The 22,167-nt window shown below is 42.0% G+C and overlaps 1 protein-coding gene across 3 annotated transcripts in view; it reads left to right on the top strand.

The window, feature by feature from the left end:
- Positions 1–22,167, top strand: part of LOC137335190 (phosphatidate phosphatase LPIN2-like) — an 84,219-nt gene that overhangs the window by 26,313 nt on the left and 35,739 nt on the right. For 2 of the 3 annotated variants that reach the window (XM_068000384.1, XM_068000386.1), the window contains exons 2-7: positions 9,837–10,037; positions 11,301–11,396; positions 14,196–14,494; positions 16,172–16,276; positions 16,357–16,477; positions 17,158–17,659. In XM_068000384.1, coding sequence (XP_067856485.1) covers positions 9,846–10,037; positions 11,301–11,396; positions 14,196–14,494; positions 16,172–16,276; positions 16,357–16,477; positions 17,158–17,659 — 1,315 coding nt within the window. In that variant the 5' untranslated portion in view covers positions 9,837–9,845. The remainder of the gene's footprint in view (positions 1–9,836; positions 10,038–11,300; positions 11,397–14,195; positions 14,495–16,171; positions 16,277–16,356; positions 16,478–17,157; positions 17,660–22,167) is intronic. The other variant, XM_068000385.1, reaches the window with a different exon arrangement.

The raw sequence follows: 22,167 nt of genomic DNA, 5'->3' as shown, positions 1-22,167 counted from the left end.
TTTTGGTTTTGAAGACATTGTTGTTGCACCAGTTATTCAAGAGATTATTTGACTGGATAATTGCTCTTGTTATCATAGGTCATATTCCAGAACACATTGGGATGAATCATAGAAACTGAAAGATATAACTGGCATGTTCCAGAAATCCCCTGTACTGTATTACATATTGTACCCTAATAGTATGTGAAGTGGCAAACAGTTGAAGTCTGGAAAGAGAACTGGAAAGAAAGCAATTGTTTTAGTAGTTTTGTTATTGGATGCAAAGCTTAAGTCTTGGAATGAATGGCAAAGAGGCACAGATTGCTGTGGTTGTTTTGGATTATTTCGATAGAAGTTTCTGCAGCGTTTTACGATACTCTAGAAGAAAATGTGGACTGCAAGTTTCTTAACTGTGAGTTGAAAAGTAGTAAAGGCACGTTTAGATTAGGAATGATGTGGTATAGTGAATTTATAGGTGGATGCATGGTTGCCAAGAGGTTGGTTGAAAAATCGTGCCAGTCTCACTGAGTAATCAATCTGAGTTTAAATCTCCTGGAGCTTGCTTGATTGCCTTGGAGAGCCACAAGAGGAATTTGCTCGAGTTGTTGCTGAATTGGTTGGAGGTTTTTTTTCCCTCTTTTTTGTTCCCTACCAGGAAGCAGTGTTGGGGGACAGTGTCGAGGGTGCACCTTGAACAGAATGGGGCAGGCTGAATGATCCTGATGGTCATTTCTTGCCCTTTTCATACATTCATTTGTAACAAATAGTCTGATTGCAGTGTTTACAAGTTTAGATTTTTTTTACGCCAAACCAACACATGGGAACATAGGAACAGGAGTAGGCCATTCAGCCCCTCGTGCCTGCTCTGCCATTTGATAAGATCGTGGCTGATCTGTGATCTAACTCCATATACCTGCCTTTGGCCCATATCCCTTAATACCTTTGGTTGCCATAAAGCTATCTATCTCAGATTTAAATTTAGCAATTGAGCTAGTATCAATTGCCGTTTGCGGAAGAGAGTTCCAAACTTCTACCATCTTTTGTGTGTAGAAATGTTTTCTAATCTCACTCCTGAAAGGTCTGGCTCTAATTTTTACACTGTGCCCCCTATTCCTAGAATCCCCAACCAGGGGAAATAGTTTCTCTCTATCCACCCTATCTGTTCCCCTTAATATCTTATAAACTTCGATCAGATCACCCCTTAACCTTTGAAACTCCAGAGAATACAACCCCAATTTGTGTAATCTCTCCTCATAACTTAACCCTTGAAGTCCGGGTATCATTCTAGTAAACCTACGCTGCACTCCCTCCAAGGCCAATATGTCCTTCCGAAGGTGCGGTGCCCAGAACTGCTCACAGTACTCCAGGTGCGGTCTAACCAGGGTTTTGTTTAGCTGCAGCATAACTTCTGCCTCCTTGTACTCTAGTCCTCTAGAAAAAAAGGCCAGCATTCCATTCGCCTTATTGATTATTTTCTGCACCTGTTCATGACACTTCAATGATCTATGTACCTGAACCCCTAAGTCCCTTTGGACATCCACTGTTTTTAACTTTTTACCATTTAGAAAGTACCCTGTTCTATCCTTTTTTGATCCAAAGTGGACGACCTCACATTTGTCTACATTGAATTCCATCTAGCATAAGCTAAATTAGTTTGATATAAGTAATGGCAGCATTTCTATGCCTCTAAACAGTATAACAAAAATTATTGTAGAGACTTGTTTTACTATCATACATAAGTTCTGAATGAGATGAGGATACAGTACAATGTATTGCAGGTTGTGAAAACCTGCAGACTTATTAATTATTGAATGGTTCCTTACTCCTTGGAACAGAGACGGTTGTGAGGAGATTTGATAGAGGTATTCAAAATCATGAAGGGTCGAGACAGAGTAGATAGAGAGAAACTGTTCCCATTGGCGGAAGGGTCAAGGACCAGAGGACATAGATTTAAGGTGATTTGCAAAAGAACCAAAGGTGACATGAGGAAAAATTTTTTTTACACAGCGAATGGTTGAGGAGTGGAACTCGCTTGATTGCTCTTGCATAGAGCCGGCGTGGACTCGATGGGGCGAATGGCCTTCTGTGTTGTAACCTTTCTATTATTCATTATATGCTGTTAGTGAACAATAAATCTATGATTGGTGTGTATTTAAATCCTTAATGTGATCATTGTGTGTAATGATGTATACTTCTGTTTTTAAGTTTTAATTAACTCTGATCCTGAATACGTTGACTTATTGTACCATTTTTCATCAGATTATTCTTGATTTTAACAATGTTTTCTGAATATAGCCTATTTTTGACAGTTTGCCGTACTTTTTAAAAAATAATTTTTTAAAAAAATTGCTTTTATGTTGCATTTTATGCTCAGGGTGCCCCACAGTACTTCCCAACCACTGGAAACATTTTTGAAGTGCAGTCACTGTTATGTAGGCAAACCACAGCAACTAATTTGTACACAGCAAGGCCCTACTATCACCTCCCAAACCTGCGACCTCCACCACCTCGAAGGTCAAGGGCAGCAGGTGCATGGGAACACCATCACCTCCAAGTCACACATCATCCCGAATTGGACAAATATTGCCAATGGGTCAAAATCCTGGAATTCCCTACCTACCAAAATTGTGGGAGCACATTCACCACACAAAGTACAGTGGTTCAAGAGGAAGGCCTACCCGCACCTTCTCAGGACAATTAAGGATTGGTAATAAATGCCTGCCTTGCCAGCGATGCCCACACCTGAGAATGAATTAAAAAGAAAACGGTATAAATTATTAGTTTGTTTTCTAAAGCCCAGCTGAAGCAAAAATCCAGTGAAGAAACTATTTAATTTTTTGGTGGCTATTAACCCCCCCCCCCCCAAAACTATGTAGAGAAACGGCTCTGACTGCAAGCCCAAGTGACACTGGACCCAATGTAAACACCTTTGATAGACTCCCGAAAGTTACTGAATTTTACTTGCACACCTCCTCGCCCTCCTTATTCTGGACCTTGTCCTCCTCGTCTTTTTCCTCGTCATCTTCGTCCCCTCCTCCAACTTGTCCTCCTCGTCCCCTCTTCCACCTGGTCATCCTCACCGCCTCCACTTCCTCATCCCCTTCTAGTCTCCTCGTCTCCCTCCTTTTTCCTCGCCCTGTTCTGATTCTCACTCTTTGTCTTCTTTCTCCCCCCTTCCCCTTCACTGTCAGCTGGAGATTAATGGTAGACTTCAAATTTGAACTATTTTTTTAAAATTGAAAACATGAATGAAGCAAGCACATTTTCTCTCTCACTCTCTTTCTGTTTAATTTACTTCTTAGAGCTTATAGAACACAAAAGGGAAGATTGAGCGGTGACCTTATCGAGGCCTTTTAAATTATCAAGGGGTTCAATAGGGTAGACGTAGAGAAGATGTTTCCACTTGTGGTGGAATCCAAAACTCGGGGCCATAAATATAAGAGAGTCTCTAATAGATCCAATAAGGAACTCAGAGAGTGGTGAGAATGTGGAACTTGCTATCGTGCCTAGATGCATTTAAGGGGAAGCTAGATAAGTAGATGAGAGAAAAAGGAATAGAAGGATATGGTGATAGGGTAAGATAGAATGGGAGGAGGCTCGTGTGGAGCATAAACATGGGCATCAACCTTTTGAGCTGAATGGCCTGTTTCTGTGCTGAAAATTCTATGTAAACAAATTAACACTATACATATATACGGGTGTGTAATCAGAACACTTTTTTCATGCTCTCACACACAAACATAATGCATACAGTCACTCTTTTTTCAAAGAAAATATTATCAATTTTACCTCAGTAAAGCTTTTTAAATGTTTCCTCTTGCTTTTCAAAATAATGTGAAGAAAACCTGCTGGGCAAAAAGTGCTGAGGGATAAAGAAAAATATCCCGTCAGTAGAGTTGACTGAACAGTACATGATGCATCCTGGGAAATTAGGTGCAGTGCACATGTTTAGACTGCACAATCTAAATTCTGCTGAGAATCACTGTTCACGCCAAGCCTCGGCTTTTAAGAGAGGCTGAGGCTTTCAACTTAAAACTTTACGAAAGGCGTTAAAAGATACAAAAATAATTCCATGGATTAAATTTAATAATGTTGAGCATGTAATATTTCTGTTCTTTTTGTTCAAACCCTTATTTTGGATATTAGAAACTTCATTTACTGAAAAGAAAAATAGCAGTGGAAGTTTTCTTTCCGAAAGTAAACCCGGGAGCTCTTTGGCCAGACATATATCGGTAATATACGTTAACTATAAAAGAGCAGCTATTGTGTGTCACACAGTGTGACAACACCTTTTATTATTGAAAATATCTATCACAGAGCCACTTTACAAGAGTAACAGTTATAAGGGTACTTATTAAGAGTTTTCACTGAGGCATGTGCCCCACATAGTGAATTTAGCACATAGTAGAAAAATAGGGTAAAAGCAAAGTGGAAACGATTCATCTGTATAAGATGTTATTGGAGTACTGTGTGTAGTTTTGAACACCCCACTATAGAAAAAGTGTAGAAAGTTGCAACTTAGATTTTCTAGAATAATATCAGGAGGAGAGGATACAGTTAAGATGAGAGGTTTGTAAAGCGAGGTCTATATTTACTCGAGCAAAGACCACCAACAACAACAACTTGCATTTACATAATGCCTTTAACGTAGTAAAACATCTCAAGGCACTTCACAGGAGCGTTATCAAACCGAGCCACATAGGAGATATTAGGACAGGTGACCAAAAGCTTAATCAAAGAGGTAGGTTTTAAGGAGTGTCTTAAAGGAGGAGAGAGAGGTAGAGGGGCGGAGAGGTTTAGGGAGAGAATTCCAGAGCTTAGGGCCTAAACAGCTCAAGGCACGGCCGCCAATGATGAAGTTAAAGGGGGTATCTAATAGAAGTGCTCAAAGCTCTGAGAAAGTAAATAGTGAACAATTATTTCCACTGGTAATGGGGGGCAAAAATTTATCATTGGTAGTAAAAGCATAGAGAGGTATCACAGCGTTTAAGACCGAATTAGATAAGCACTTGAAGAGGAAAAATGTTACGAGGTGCAGGGAAATGGGCTGCAGTGTAGAACTAACATTGGCTTAAGCATGATGGGCTGACATGACCTCCTCCTGTGCTGGAATGTCTGTGATTTTATGATTTCAAATAAGAACATTAGAAATTTTTTTTTTTATCCATTCATGGGATGTGGGCGTCGCTGGCGAGGCCAGCATTTATTGGCCATCCCTAATTGCCCTTGAGAAGGTGGTGGTGAGCCACCTTCTTCAACCGCTGCAGTCCGTGTGGTGAAGGTTCTCCCACAGTGCTGTGAGGTAGGGAGTTCCAGGATTTTACCCAGCAACGATGAAGGAAAGTCGATATATTTCCAAGTTGGGATGGTGTGTGACTTGGAGGGGAACGTGCAGGTGGTGTTGTTCCCATGTGCCTGCTGCTCTTGTCCTTCTAGGTGGTAGAGGTCGCGGGTTTGGGAGGTTCTGTCGAAGAAGCCTTGACGAGTTGCTGCAGTGCATCCTGTGGATGGTACACACTGAAGCCACGGTGTGCCGGCGATGAAGGGAGTGAGTGTTTAGGGTGGTGGATGGGATGCCAATCAAGTGGGCTGCTTTGTCCTGCATGGTGTCAAGCTTCTTGAGTGTTGTTGGAGCTGCACTCATCCAGGCAAGTGGAGAGTATTCCATCACACTCCTGACTTGTGCCTTGTAGATGGTGGAAAGGCTTTGGGGAGTCAGGAGATGAGTGACTCGCCACAGAATACCCAGCCTCTGACCTGCTCTTGTAGCCACGGTATTTATGTGGCTGGTCCAGTTAAATTTCTGGTCAATGGTGACCCCCTTGATGTTGATGGGGGAGTCACTTTTACTAGGGCTCCTTGGTGCCACACTCTGTCAAATGCTGCCTTGATGTCAGGGGCAGTCACTCTCACCTCACCCTAGTAAAATTGAAGTCCATGGGAACCAGGGGGAAAATTCTCCAGTGGCTGGAGTCATACTTAGCACAAAGGAAGATGATAGTGGTTGTTGGAGGCCAATCATCTCAGCTCCAGGACATTGCTGCACAAGTTCCTCAGGGCAGTGTCCTAGGCCCAACCATCTTCAGCTGCTTCATCAATGACCTTCCCTCCATCATAAGGTCAGAAATGGGGATGTTCGCTGATGATTGCACAGTGTTCAGTTCCATTCGCAACCCCTCAGATAACGAAGTAGTCCGTGCCCGCATGCAGCAAGACCTGGACAACATCCAGGCTTGGGCTCATAAGTGGCAAGTAATATTCGCGCCAGACAAGTGCCAGGCAATGACCATCACCAACAAGAGAGTGTCTAACCACCTCCCCTTGACATTCAACGGCATTACCATCACCGAATCCCCATCAACATCAAGGGGGTCACCATTGACCAGAAATTTAACTGGACCAGCCACATAAATACCGTGGCTACAAGAGCAGGTCAGAGGCTGGGTATTCTGTGGCGAGTCACTCATCTCCTGACTCCCCAAAGCCTTTCCACCATCTACAAGGCACAAGTCAGGAGTGTGATGGAATATGAGTGCAGCTCTTTTGTCCATGTTTGGACCAAGGCTGTAATGAGGTCTGGAGCCAAGTGGTCCAGGCGGAACCCAAACTGAGCATCGGTGAGCCTGTTATTTGTGAGTAAGTGCCGCTTGATAGCACTGTCAACGACGCCTTCCATCACTTCACTGATGATTGAGAGTAGACTGATGGGGCGGTAATTGGCCGGATTGGATTTGTCCTGCTTTTTCTGGACAGGACATATCTGGGCAATTTTCCACATTGTCATTTAGATGCCAGTGTTGTAGTTGTACTGGAACAGTTTGGCTCGAGGCATGGCTAGTTCTGGAGCACAAGTCTTCAGCACTACAGCCAGGATGTAGTCGGGGCGCATAGCCTTTGTGGTATCCAGTGCACTCGGCCGTTTCTTGATATCCACGTGAGTGAATTGAATTGGCTGAAGACTAGCTTCTGTGATGGTGGGGATATCGGGAGGAGGCCGAGATGGATCATCCACTCAGCACTTCTGGCTGAAGATGGTTGCGAACGCTTCAGCCTTGTCTTTTGCACTCGCGTGCTGGACTCCGCTATCATTAAGGATGGGGATTTTCCTGAAGCCTCCTCCTCCCGTTAGTTGTTTAATTGTCCACCACCATTCACGACTGGATGTGGCAGGACTGCAGAGCTTTGATCTGATCCGTTGGTTGTGGAATTGCTTAGCTCTGTCTATAGAATGTTGGTTCCGCTGTTTGGCATGCACGTAGTCCTGAGTTGCAGGTTCACCAGGTTGGCACCTCATTTTGAGGTATACCTGGTGCTGCTCCTGGCAAGCTCTTCTACACTCCTCATTGAACCAGGGTTGATCCCCTGGCTTGTTGGTAATGGTAGAGTGAGGCATATGCCGGGCCACGAGATTGCAGATTGTGCTGGAATACAGTTCTGCTGCTGCTGATGGCCCACAGCACCTTATGGATGCCCAGTTTTGAGCTGCTAGATCTGTTCTGAATCTATCTCATTTAGTACGGTGGTAGTGCCACACAACACATTGGATGGTGTCCTCAGTGCGAAGACGGGACTTCGTCTCCACGAGGACTGTGCAGTGGTCACTGCTACCAATACTGTCATGGACAGATGGTGAGGACGAGGACAAGTAGGTTTTTCCCTCATGTTGGTTCGCTTACCACCTGCCGCAGGCCCAGTCTGGCAGCTATGTCCTTCAGGACTCGGCCAGTTCGGTCAGTAGTGGTGCGACTGAGCCACTCTTGGTGATGGACATTGAACTCCCCTACACAGAGTGCATTCTGTGCCCTTGCTACTCTCAGTGCTTCCTCCAAGTGGTGCTCAACATGGAGGAGGACGGTAGGTGGTAATAAGCGGGAGGTTTCCTTGTCCATGTTTGACCTGATGCCATGAGATTTCATGAGGTCCGGAGTCCATGTTGAGGACTCCCAGGGCCACTCCCTCCTGACTGTATATCACTGTACCACCATCTCTGGTGGGTCTGTCCTGCCGGTGGTACAGGACATACACAGGGATGGTGATGGAAGAGTCTGGGACGTTGGCTGAAAGGTATGATTTTGTGAGCATGGCTATGTTAGGCTGTTGCTTGACTAGTCTGTGGGACAGCTCTTCCAATTTTGGTACAAGTCCCCAGATGTTAGTGAGGAGGATTTTGCAGGGTCGACTGGGCTTGGTTTGCCTTTGTCGTGTCCACTGCCTAGTGGTCCAATGCCGGGTGGTCCATCTGGTTTTATTTTGATTATGATTTTTTTTTAAGTGAGATTGTGCAACTGAGTGGCTTGCTGGACCATTAAGATTCAACCACATTGCTGTGGGTTGGAGTCACATGTCGGCCCAGACCGGGTAAGGCCAGCAGGTTTCCTTCCCTAAAGGACATTAGTGAACCAGACGAATTTTTAGGACAATCTGGTAGTTTTATGGCCACCATTACTGATACTAGTTTTTTAAATTCCAGATTTTATTTAATTAATTGAATTTAAATTCCCCAGCTGCCGTAGCAGGATTTGAACTCATGATTCTGGACTATTAGTCCAGGCCTCTGGATTACTAGTGCAGTGACACAACCACTATGCTACCGTACCCGTATGAATAGGAGCAGGAGTAGGCCATACGGCCCCTCGAGCCTGCTCCGCCATTCAATCAGATCATGGCTGATCTTCGACCTCAACTCCACTTTCCTGCCCGATCCCCTTCATCCCTTGATTCCCCTAGAGTTCAAAAATCTATCCGTCCCAGCCTTGAATATATTCAGTGACTGAACATCCACAACCCTCTGGGATGGAGAATTCCAACGATTCACAACTCTGTATGAAGAAATTCCTCCTCACCTCAGTCTTGAATGGTCGACCCCTTATTCTGCGATTATGCTCCCTAGTTCTAGACTCTCTAGCCAGGGGAAACAATCTCTCAGCATCTACCCTGTCAAGCCCCCTCATAATAAAATCACCTCTCATTCTTCTAAACTCCAAAGAGTGTAGGCCCATTCTACTCAGCCTCTCCTCATAGGATAACCCCCTCATCCCAGGAATTAATCTAGTGAACCTTCGTTGCACTCTAAGGCAAGTATATCTTTCCTTCGGTAAGGAGACCAAAACTGTACGCAGTACTCCAGGTGAGGTCTCACCTTTGCCCTGTACATCTGTAGTATGACTTCCTTACTGTTGTACTCCAACCCCCTTGCAATAAAGGCCAACATGCTATTTGCCTTCTTAATTGGTTGCTGTCCCTGCATACTAACATTTTGTGTTTCTTATCCGAGGACACCCAAGTCTCTTTTAATAGTTTCTCACCATTTCAAAAGTATGCTTTTTTTTCTATTCTTCCTACCAAGATGAATAACCTCACATTTCCCCACATTATACTCCATCTGTCACCTTCTTGCCCTTTCACTTATCCTGTCTATATCCCTTTGCAGACTCTTTGTGTCCTCCTCACAGCTTACTTTCCCACCTAGCTTTGAATCGTCAGCAAACTTGGATACATTACACTTGGTCCCTTCATCTAAGTCATTTAATACAGATTGTAAACAGCTGAGGCCCAAGCACCAATCCTTGCGGCACTCCACTCGTTACAGCCTGCCAACCTGAGAATGACCTGTTTATCCCTACTCTCTGTTTTCTGTCCTTTAACCAATCCTCCATCCATGCTAATAATATATTACCCCCAACCTCATGAGCCCTTACCTTGTGTAACAACCTTATGTGGCACCTTATCGAAACCTGACTCATTTTTGGCTAATTTATGATTGAGACCTACTTTTAATATACCATTTAATTCGCTAACCAAAAAGCAAAGCATACTGTTCAGAGAGTTCACATAATTTTCTTCTAATTTTATTGCAGTCTCAAACCATGAATTATGTGGGGCAGTTGGCTGAGCAGGTGTTTGTCACGGTGAAGGAGCTGTACAAAGGACTGAATCCAGCTACCTTGACGGGATGTATCGATGTCATAGTAGTGAGGCAACCGGATGGCTCATATCATTGTTCACCCTTTCATGTCCGGTTTGGCAAACTTGGGGTGTTGCGATCAAAAGAAAAGGTGGTAAGTTCTCTTTTATAAGCTCCATTTATTGAACTAATGTACACAGTCTGTTTTACAGGCCCCAGTTCTTGACCGAGATGCTCTCAAATATTTTTTTCTGTTTCACATTCCATAGTAAAAAAAAATCATCAATACTAATGCTAGTGATATATTTTGGTAATTCTTGTTCGAAACACTTTCTGTATTCTGCTGTTTTAATAATCCAAATGTTTTTGAATAAAGAAAATACTCACCTTTTGTGAATACTTGTGCAGAGGGTGGAAGATTCTAGTATGACAATATGTATTTGGAATTTGCTGCATACTAGTCATCGTAGTTGATGTAGTTCTATTATTTGTAGATTCTTTCTTGAGTAGGCCTGGATTTTGCCACTGTGCATTTTTCATCTGGTAAGGATTACATCTTGTTTCCAGTTGTGTGGCAGAAAATGTTGAGAATTTTCTCAAAACTCTAAGCACTTTACATGTTTTTTAATCATTGTTTTGCATGTTCAGTGTTTTGTGAAGTAATTTTTTGTCAATAGTGTATGTTGAATGCTGTATTGGAGAGTAGTAGGTATGGGTTTTGTGATGTGAAGGGGAGATATGAGGTTTGGAATGGAAGTGACATTGGCTTAGGTGAGTTAATGAGGGAACAACTGATTTAAGGTTATTCTTCTGAATCAGTGTTGTCATTGAAAACACAGAGTTTCTGACATTATTCCATTGTGGTTGAACTTTGACCGCATAATGAGCGGAAACTAGGATTCTGTACTGGTGTACAGTAATTCATCCACATGAACACCAGTGTGTATAACTTTCCCATTTTTGTGTTGAAGCTACAATGCTAGATTAAGGAAAACACAAATCTTTTGTAATGTTTTTGTCCAGCCCAGTGAGTCGGCTACAGTCTTGCAGTGAGATACATCAATGAGTGGCCATGAACTGTTGAAGCTCGTCATACATTCATGGGCAAATCTCAGGAATGGCTCCCATTTGGGCTGGAGATTTGTGTTCTTCTGTTGTAACATTCAGTGAATATAATGATAGAGACCTTAAACCATTGAAAAAGAATAGTCTTATGCTGATAGAATTCATTTTTATTGGTTGTCTCCTATATAGAAACACAGACATGCTTCTTTGCACTCTAAAATGTCCTTTGAACTAAAACATACAAAGCAGTTGCGTGCTTTTGAATGTCAGTGTACCTTTTGCCAGATCAGACTTTTGACAGGAGCAGTGAAACAGAAAAGTGCTGGCCATGTACAATGTTTCTGTTTTTCAGGTTGACATTGAAATTAATGGAGAACCAGTAGAGCTGCAGATGAAACTCGGAGATAATGGGGAGGCTTTTTTCGTGGAAGAAACTGAGAAAGATGAGGTATGCTGCTGATTTAGAAATAAGTCAGGTGACTATTGCAGTAGCTTAGACTTTGGCCTTTTATTTTTGCGATGTGGGTTCATAAACTAAAGCAGCAAAGATTTTTACTGTTCGGTGTAAGGGTCCTACATGAAGTGAGTTTGGGCAGTGGGTCCTTGTCAAATTTGTCACTAATTGTCAGTGAACTATTTGATTGATTTGCAGTTGGTTTTACCTCTTTTTAGCCCAAATTCAGGAAAAAATAAATTCTGAAAATCAGAAAGTCATTATATTAGTCAACTCCAACAAAATGTTCAAGAATAAATTGGTAGTTGAATATATGAATTGCTCTTACTTGGACGATTGGGATTGAGAACTCACTGTGTGCAGACCTGTGCTCTAATACTCCTTGGTGCAGATTATAGGAACATTAGAAACAGGAGTTAGCTGTACAGGCCCTAGAGCCTGCTCCCCTATTAAATTAGATCATGGCTGATCTGTACATCAACTCCATTTACCCGCCTTTGTTCTATATCTCTTAATACCTTTACCTAATAAAAATCTATCTGTCTCAGTCTTGAAAACTCCAATTGTCCTAGCATCCACAGCCAGTTGGGGGGGGTGGGGAAGAGTTCCAGATTTCTGCTACCCTTTGTGTGAAAAAGTGCTTCCTGATTTCGCTCGTGAATGACCTAGCTCTAATTTTCAGATTATGTCCCCTTGTTCTTGATTCCCCACCAGAGGCAGTAGTTTCTCTGTAACTACCCTCTCAAATCCTTCTAACTGTTTAACACCTCCATCAGATCACCCCTCAACCTTCTATTCTCAAGGGATTACAGCCAAATTTGTGCAACCTGTCCTCATAATTTAATTCTCTAAGCCCCAGTATCATTCTGGTGAATCTGCGCTGCACTCCCTCCCAAAACGGAATGTAGTACTCTAGATGGGGTCTGACCAAGGCTGTATACAACTGATTTGTATTCCAGCCTCCTTGATATAAAGGCCATCATTCCATTAGCCTTTTTGATTGCTTTTTGTACCTGTCTACTAGCTTTTAATAATTTGTGTACTTAAACCCTCAAATCTCTTTGCTCCTCTGCAGTTCCTAGTTTCTCACCATTCAGAAAATACTCCAATTTATCTTTCTTGGGTCCAAAGTAGATAACCTTGCACTTGCCTGCATTGAACTGCATTTGCCATAGTTTTGCCCACTCACTTAATCTGTATGTCCCTTTGCAACTTCCTGCCCCCATCTGTACTACTCACTGTCCCTCCTAACTTAGTGTCATCTGTAAACTTTGATATACAACGCACTATTCCTTCATCCAAGTCTTTAATAAATATAATGAAAACTTGAGGCCCCAGAACAGAGCCCTGGGGAACACCACTTGTCACATCCGGCCAATCAGAATACATACCTGTTAGCCACATTCTCTGTCTCCTATCTCCCAACCGATTTCCAACCCAAGTCAAAAGGTTCCCTCCAATTCCTCGTACTCTCATTTTTGCTAATAATCGCTTGTGTGGAACCTTCCGGAACCCATGTAGATAACATCCTTAGACACTCCCTTATCTAGCTTATTAGTCACTTCCTCAAAAAATTCAGCTAGATTCGTCAGACATGACTTAACAAAGCCATGCTGGCTCTCTCTCATTTGCTCGTATTTGTTTAAGTGCACAGTCACTCTATCTCTAATGACAGATTCTAGTAGCTTCCCCACAACTGACATTAAATTGACAAGCCTCTAGTCACCTGGGGCATGATTTTAGCTTGGAGCCGGGAACCCAGCCCGGGCATAGATATTCGCACGGGGAACCTGGAAGTCAAGTCAATCTGCGATCACGACTCAATTGAAGGTATGGATTTGTGCTTCGGGGTTTCCCAACGCGGCAGGCAGCCAGATTGACAGACTGGCTGCCTGTTGGAAGAGAAAGGAGCCGCAAATCTGATATGAGGGGGAGAGAGAAATAGAGATCGTGGGCCGAGGAAGAAATCGGGGGGGTGGGGAAGGAGGAAGGAAGGGGAGGGAGGTGGGGGGACGTGGACAACATTGGGTGGACCTTAGAGAAGATGCTAGGGGGGGTGGGGATCGGCTGGCCGATTGCGGGGGTCCGATCATGCCAGGTGGGCTTGTTGGGCCTGGATGAAGCACTCCTGTTCCTCCTGGCCCACAAGCAGTGCAAGAAAGAAATTCACCCCTTCTCGCCTGCTCTCATCTGACGTAAATCAGAAGCTATGGGCAACCCGAACAGGTAAGGTTAAGTTCGTTTGACGTTTCTAATACACAAAAAATTAAGTGCCTCATCTATTGCAATGAGATACATTGTCCCTTTAAATATCTGCATGCTGGCTTTAAGTGGGGACGGGACTTCTGGGTTTCTGTTGTGCATGCATCCAAACACACCTGGGTTAAACCCGGAAGTGGGCGCATTGGAGCCGGGATGCGGTCCCGCTCCAAAAATAAACTATTTTTACTGTCCTCCCACCCATTCTTGGGGATTAAAATTGCCCCCCATCCCGGCTTCTCTCTTCCACACCTCTTAATGGAGTGTTATTCGCAAATTTCCAATCTAACAGCACAATTCCCAAATCAAGAAAACTTCGAAAGTTTATGACTAACGCTTCTGCAATTTCCTCACTTACTTCTTTTAATACTCTGGGGTGTAAAACCATCAGGTCCTGGAGATTTATCTATCCTAAGTCCCATTATTTTTGTCATTACCATTATAAAGTCCTTCACAAATGGAAAGGAAACATTAATGATGTGACACCTGAGGTTGATGAAGGTACCAATTTTACTCATTTTATTTTTTTCACAGGGCATTGTCCCCACACACTTAACAACATCACCAATTCCAGTTGAAGGAGATTATTTTACAAAGGAACCAGATTTGGATAGTCCTGAATTCATTGAGAATCAGAATTTACCAAGTCCATTTAATGGCCCAGAAATTGATACCACTGTAAATAACACTTCAGCCAAAAAGAAAAGACGTCGAAGGCGGAAACACAAACCAGATAATTCAAAGAAAGATGACCAGGAGTCCTCTTCAGATGAACAAGATGTAACTGAGCTGGACATTACTTCAGAGGAACAGCTGCGATGTGTTGCTACCACGTAAGTTATTTCTCAACCTTTATAAACGTTTGCATTGACATTGTTTTTCATGCATAAGTATTAGACATAATATACTATTGATCAGACCTGTGGATTTACTGTAATAAAAACTGCCAAGTGACATCAGACTAATCCAGGAACCTAATTCACTCCTGTTTTATTTTTTCAAAAAACAAGTTCTGTTGTATATTGTGTTCATATCACATTGACACTTTGACACATTTCAATTGAGACAACATTAATGGCATTATTCTGTGAAGCTTTTAATAATTTTATATGTACAGCTGTAAAGTTTCTAATTATCATTCTGAGCATGGAGATTTTATTGTATTTATTTATAAATTCTACTATAGCCATTAATTTTTGTGTCCTAAAACCTTCTTGTGTACTTGGGTGGTATAATGCCTATTAAGGATGTATTTACACCGCAGCTGCCATTCTTATGCCAGTTTGGGTTCCAGCCAGGCAGAATTTGTTGGCTTCTGTTTGGCTGGAACTTAACTATCCTGTTAGGGAGAGAAGCTCTGTGCAATCCTGGATGCATATGTGCACAGAACTGTGTCCCAAAGAGTAGAAATTCAGATGTTTAGAGACTGGGGAGGGGAGAATCTCTAGTTTATAAACATTTCAATTCAGGGCAGGTAGGTTTACAAAGTGTCCAACTGACTTGAGCACATGACAAAGCAGGATTTGACACCATAATGGACAAATACTGCTTGCAATGTTGAACCAAATCAGTGCGAGGCTAGCCTCCTCCAGGGAATCTCCACTTTGCTTTGGAATTGGGTTGAAGTTGGATTTGCACTACTGGTTTAGCATTCATGTGAACCTGAAATTGCTGCATGGCAACAGTAAACTCGCAGTATAGATGCATCCATAGTCGGAGTTCAGGAGAACTGGAGACAGCCTTGATACTTTTGTGCGTTGAAAGAATTTAGTTGTGCTTTGCTAATAATTGATTCTGGAAGTACTTTGATTAACAGAAACATGTTCATGTATTAAATGTAACATCAAATGTATATTCAAGCAGTTCTAATAAATAAACTCTCTTTCCTAAAACTATAAAATGTGAAACAAAAAGAAGAAAATGACATGTATGTAGTGCCTTATTGCAAGTCTCAGAATTGGCTCAAAACACTTCACATGAACATGATCAATTACTTTGCAATCCAATGCCTGTGATTTTGTCGGCAAACACACATTGTGCAGACAATAAGATCCCACACACAGCGACAAAATGAATGACAAGTTAATTGGTTTTAGTGATATTAGCTGAGAAAGGGAGCTGAGGAGATTTTTTTTCACCGAGGGTGGTGGGGGTCTGGAACTCACTGCCTGAAAGGGCAGTAGAGGCAGAAATCCTCAACTTATTTAGAAAGTACTTGGATGTGCACTTGTAGGTACGAAGGTTACGGCACTTCAAGTGCTGAAAAGTGGGATTAAGCGGGATAGCTCTTTTTCGGCCTGCATGGACATGATGGGCCGAATGGCCTCCATCTGTTCCATAACTTTCTATGATACGGGGAAACTCCCTGCTCATCTTCAAATAATGCCATGGATCTTTTAATGTCAAATTTTATATAGAGGCAAAGTTTATTTCATTTGTCTAAATGAAAATTTGTCTGTAAGGTACATACAAATTAGTGTGTCATTCATAATTATTTATCTTTCATGCAGCAGTGAAATGTGCCATTTCTTTTCTGAACTACCTGATGATTCAAGCACCTTCCATTCACGAGAAATCTATCCATATTCAGACGGTGAATGGTCTTCTGTTGCAAGGTATAATTACTGAAGTTAAAGTTTTTAAGTTTGTTATCTTTGTTGCTATAATGTTATGAAACATATAACTTTTTTTTTAGCCATTCCTATGACCGACTTTCATCACCAAAAAGTGACTCTGAATTGGTTGTAAAATCACACGAAGGAGCCTTTATGGGGACGGAGTCTCGGATGCAGTGGGCTTGGGGAGGTTTTCCACAGGTACAGTATCTATTGATAAGTTTGTCAATTATTTGTACTACTTCATAATCTCAGTTCAAGGTAGTTTGTAGAAAGTTTCTGGAACTGTATAAAAATTAAGCCAGTCATTGCCCTGGAGCCTGACATTTACAAGGTGGTTCCAACTGCTCTATGATTAACCTCAGCAATTTATGAGGACTATTTAGAGCAGTGGTCTTAAGGGTTACCAGCTAAATCTCACGAACATAATGCAGATCGAAGACTATATATGAATAACACCAAGGAAGATCTGCTAGTTGATTTAAAATGTTTTTTTATTATCCATTTTTGTTAGAGCTCCAAGTGTTTTTAAATTGGCTAATTCTGTTTGCAGAAATGTTTTCAAATCATGTCTGAAAAACTAACTTCCCTCTTTAAAAAGTTTGTTTTAAGTTTCCAAGCACTTCAATATAGATCTCCAACATATTTCCAGCAAAAGGATAGCTTAAAATAAACTTTTCAGTTTTATCTTTACTAATGGAATATTGTGTTGTATTGATTTAGTGTAAATCATTTTTATTTTTTCCTTATAAAGCAATTCTCTTATTTTTGTTGATTTATAAATGTTAAAAGTTGTTCACTTATATTTCAATGCGTTTATAGTGAAAAATGTTCCAAAGCTCAGTTTAAAACTATGTAAAGAAATGGCTTTCGTCTTCTAGGTCAGTAAAATGGAAAAGTCTGAGCAACCAAGAGTAGCTACCATTACACCTTCTGAGCATACACATTTCCGAGTCATTGTGGACAACAGTTCAACAGATGCAACTGATTGTGGTTCCTCTGAAATCAACAATATCATAACCGTTTTCAAGCCTCAGCCTCGAACCCGAAGAAGTCCTGCATTGCTTGAAACGTCCATGGAACAGACTGCTCCATCCACGACGGAGCCAACTTTTCTCGAAGACGCCTCTTGGTCGTTGGAACAAACAGAAGTTGTGACGCAGAATTTAGTAACAAATATTGCAGTCCAAACATCACCATCAGAAACTACTGAAATATGTATATCAGAAGAGCCAGTTGTTGAAGTCTTTCAGTCCACTTCTCAGCCAGAAACTGAGCCAGAAACAGAAAGCCCGTCCACTTTAGAAAGCAATAATAGTCCAATGCAGCAGACATTGTACCTAGATGCCAGTGTAAAAACAGAAGAAATAGATAAAAAGAAAGGTAACTACAAACATAACTTTTGCTGTGACATTTATAGAGTTTTCAGTAAGTTATGGGTACCTTTTCTAGAAAGGTATGCTTGTGTGCAGTTTATACATTTTACCTTACACTGATTATGCAAAAGGTATATTGGTGTGATTCATATCATTTATTTTCAGGAGCATAATATGTTTAGAGCTACATTACTTTCAAAGTTATGATATTGATATTGAATTTTGTTGTAATGATGAGATACCACCATAAATGAAAACCAAAAATATTTTACTATGCCAAAATGTATACAAGATAGTGAATATCCTAGTAAAGGTGCATCATTTTTCAACAATTACAACAGCAGCAACTTGCATTTATATAGAGCCTTTAATGTAGAAAAACATCCTAGAAGCCTATCAAAAATTGACACCGATCCAAAGCTTGGTTAAAGAGGTAGGTTTTAACGAGCTCTTAAAGGAAGAGAGTTAACCGTTGAAGTTTAGGGAGGGAAATCTAGAGCATAGGGCCTAGACAGCTGAAGACACAATCATCAGCAGTGGGGCACAGTGAGTGGAGGATGCACAAAAGGCCAGAGCTGGAGGAACATAAAGTTCTTGGAGGTTGTAGGGCTAGAGTAAAATTGTGATGAAAGCAGAGCTTTTGTCCTGTGGCAGACAAAGGCCTGGGTTTTAGTTCAAATAGCATTTTAAAATAGCTTAAAATGGAAGCTGTCTTCCTTGTCAAACTTGAAAATGGAGACTGGAGCTCAGTTGTTGTTGAGACTCAGACTAAGACCAGATACTTTGCTTCATGAATTTTTCAGGGTCCAGGGTCTTCGACCTAGGTGCTAATAAAATTGTACATGGCCAAAATATTAGCCAATATGTAAATCTTGGATGAGATGTGAACAGCCGCTCCTTAGCAGGATATCATGTCCTATCCTGTTGTAGAAATTTTGGAACTTTGTTGCAAGCTCTCAAATCTTCAATTCTCACTGGAGATCTCACCTCTGAGGGGGGATTGGAAATTTGCATAACCCACATCGCAACATTGTATGACTTTCAAGCGAAATATATGCAATCATGGAATCATGGAAAGTTTACAGCGTGGAAGGAGGCTATTCGGCCCATCGAGTCCATGCTGGCTCTGTGCAAGAGCAATCCAGCTAGTCCCACTCCCCCGCCCTATCCCTGTAGCCCTTCAATTTTTTTCCTTTCAGGTACTTATCCAGTTCCCTTTTGAAAGCCACGATTGAATCTGCCTCCACCACCCCCTCAGGCAGTGTATTCCAGATCCTAACCACTCGCTGTGTGTAAAAAAAAAAGTTTTTCCTCATGTCCCTTTGGTTCTTTTGCTGATCACCTTAAATCTATGTCCTCTAGTTCTTGACCCTTCCGCCAATGGGAACAGTATCTCTTTATCTATTCTGTCTAGACCCTTCATGATTTTGAATACCTCCATCAAATTTCCTCTCAACCTTCTCTGTTCCAAGGAGAACAACCCCAGCTACTCCAGTCTATCCATGTAACTACAGTCCCTCATCCCTAGAATCGTTCGAGTAAATCTCTTCTGCACCCTCTCTAAGGCCTTCACATCTTTCCTAAAGTGCGGTGCCCAGAACAGGACAGACTACTTCAGTTGTGGCCGAACCAGTGTTTTATAAAGGTTTATCATGACTTCCTCACTTTTGTACTCTAAGTCTCTATTTATAAGGCCCAGAATCCCGTATGCTTTTTTAACCACTTTCACAACCTGCCCTGCCACCTTCAACGATTTGTGTACATATACCCCCTGATTTCTCTGTTCCTGTACCCCTTGTAGAATTGTGCCCTTTAATTTATATTGCCTCCCCTCATTCTTCCTACCAAAATGTAGCACTTGCATTTTTCTGTGTTAAATTTCATCTGCCACGTGCCCGCCCATTTCACCAGCCTGTCTATATCCTCTTGAAGTCTATCACTATCCTCCTCACTGTTCACTACACTACCAAGTTTTGTATCATCAGCAAATTTGGAAATTGTGCCCTGTACACCCAATTCCAAGTCATTAATATATATCAAGAAAAGCAGCGGTCCTAGTACCGACCCCTGGGGAAAACCACTGTACACCTCCCTCCAGTCCGACAAACAACCATTCACCACTACTCTCTTTCTTGTTACTTAGCCAAGTCTGTATCCATGATGCTACTGCCCCTTTTATTCCATGGGCTTCAGTCTTGATGACAAGCCTATTATGTGGCACTTTTATCAAACCCTTTTGAAAGACCATATACACCACATCAGCTGCATTGTCCTCATCGACCCTCTGTGTTACCTCATCAAAAAACTCTTTATCAAGTTAGTTAAACACGATTTGCCTTTAACAAATGCGTGCTGGCTTTCCCTAATCAGTCCACACTTGTCCATGTCACTGCTAATTCTGTCCCGGATTATCGTTTCTACAATTTTCCTCATCACTGAGGTTAAACTGACTGGCCTGTCGTTGCTGGATTTATCCTTACACCCTTTTTTGAACAAGGGTGTAACATTTGCAATTCTCCAGTGCTCTGCCACCACCCCCGTATCTAACGATGATTGGAAGATTATGTCCAGTACCTCTGCAATTTCCACCCTTACTTCCCTCAGCAACCTAGGATGCATCCCATCTGGACTGGGTGACTTATCTACTTAAATACAGCTAGCCTTTCTATTACCTCCTCTTTATCAATTTTTAGCCCATCCAGTATCTGTTACATCTTCCTTTACTGAGACTCTGGCAGCATCTTCTTCCTTGGTAAAGATAGATGCAAAGTATGCCCTCTGCCTCCATGAATAGATCTCCTTTTTGGTCCCTAATCAGTCCCACCCCTCCTCTTACTGCCCGTTTACTGTTTACATGCCTCTAGAAAACTTTTAGATTCCCTTTTATGTTGGCCGCCAGTCTATTCTCATGCTCTCTCTTTGCCCCTCATATTTCCTTTTTCACTTCCCCTCTGAACTTTCTATATTCTGCCTGGCTCTCACTTGTGTTATCAACCTGACATCTTTCATACGCCCCTTTTTTCTGCTTCATCTTACTCTCTATCTCTTTTGTCATCCAGGGAGCTCTGGTTTTAGATGCCCTACCTTTCTCCCTCGCGGGATTGTAGCTAGACGATGCCCGAATCATCTCCTTAAAGGCCGCCCACTGTTCAGTTACGGTTTTGCCTGCCAATCTTTGATTGCAATTTACCCGTGCCAGATCTGTTCTCATCCCACTGAAATCGGCCCTCCTCCAATTGTGTATTTTTACTTTAGAGTGGTCCATCTCCTTTTTCATAGCTATTCTAAACCTTATGATACTATGATCGCTGCTCCCTAAATGTTCCCGCACTGACACTTGCTCCACTTGGCCCGCATCATTTCCAGAACCAAATCCAGCAATGCCTTCTCCCACATTGGGCTGGTCAAGAAAGTTTTCCTGAACACACTTCAAAAATTCTTCAAAAATGCCCCTTATATTATCACTATCCCAGTCTATGTTAAGATAGTTGATGACATCATATTCCCATGTGGCTATTTACGCCTGCAGCTCATCAACCTTGTCCGGTTGATTATCAAGTGGTGTAAGATGTACATTCTAAAAAGGGTATTTTAACCCTTGTGGAGTGAAGCTATCTTCTAAATAGTGTACTCTCTATATCTTGTGTCTCACTGCTTCTGTGTATTATTCTACATGTAAATTAATCTGACTGTTAGTTTAAGCTTGTACTCATTGGTGTGACAGCTTGGTATCTTCCACCTTTTTTGAGAAAAAAAGAGCACGGACTGGACATTCCAAGTGATCTCCCTAATTGATACCATGATTTCCAGGTAATTATTAATCCAGTGGCACATTACCCCACCCATTGCATGTGTAAGGGAGCAGGGTTCGGTACATAGATGACTGTCTGCATATGGAAGCTGTCTTTCTGTGTGAGCACAAACTGTTGGGAGAAAGCTTGAACTGCTGCCACGCTTTCCTGTCTTAGTCAGTGTGCATTTTTTTGCTTTGTTTTTCAAAACATTTTCTCCCTTTGCATGAAAATCTGTATCACAGAACTCTGCAGCCATTATTTGCTCAAGTGGAGGTAAATCGAAGACATGGACTGGTTGGGATGAACGGCCTGTTTCATATTATAACATCTATGTATTTCTATGTAACTGATGGCAGTTATCCCAGTCTTAAAGAATCAATTGGAAAAATTTAAAGTAGGAACACAAAAATGAAAATGGGGCAAGACTGTATATTGAGAGCTGGGAAGAGCTTCTCTGGTGGCCTTGTGAGTAAAGGTACCCGGCTTGATTTTTGGTCTGTGCTGAATTAGGTGGTTTCAGCTAGGGTGCTACAATTGGCCTCATCTTTCTTGGGCTTGGGAAAAGGATTCCTGTTTTTAACTGCTATGCAGCGACCCTTGCTGGAATGTATGTGGACATTTGGTGAGAACAGAATTGGGTTCGGGTATGAGACATGCCACAGTCAAATAGCCTGCCACACTCACTGTTCAGACTGATGCATGATGACTAAAGGCTGCAGGC

The sequence above is a fragment of the Heptranchias perlo genome, chromosome 19, assembly GCF_035084215.1.
Source record: "Heptranchias perlo isolate sHepPer1 chromosome 19, sHepPer1.hap1, whole genome shotgun sequence".
Taxonomy (NCBI): Eukaryota; Metazoa; Chordata; class Chondrichthyes; order Hexanchiformes; family Hexanchidae; genus Heptranchias; species Heptranchias perlo.
The sequence above is the reverse complement of the archived record's forward strand: the minus strand, read 5'-3'. Positions and strand labels throughout refer to the sequence as shown.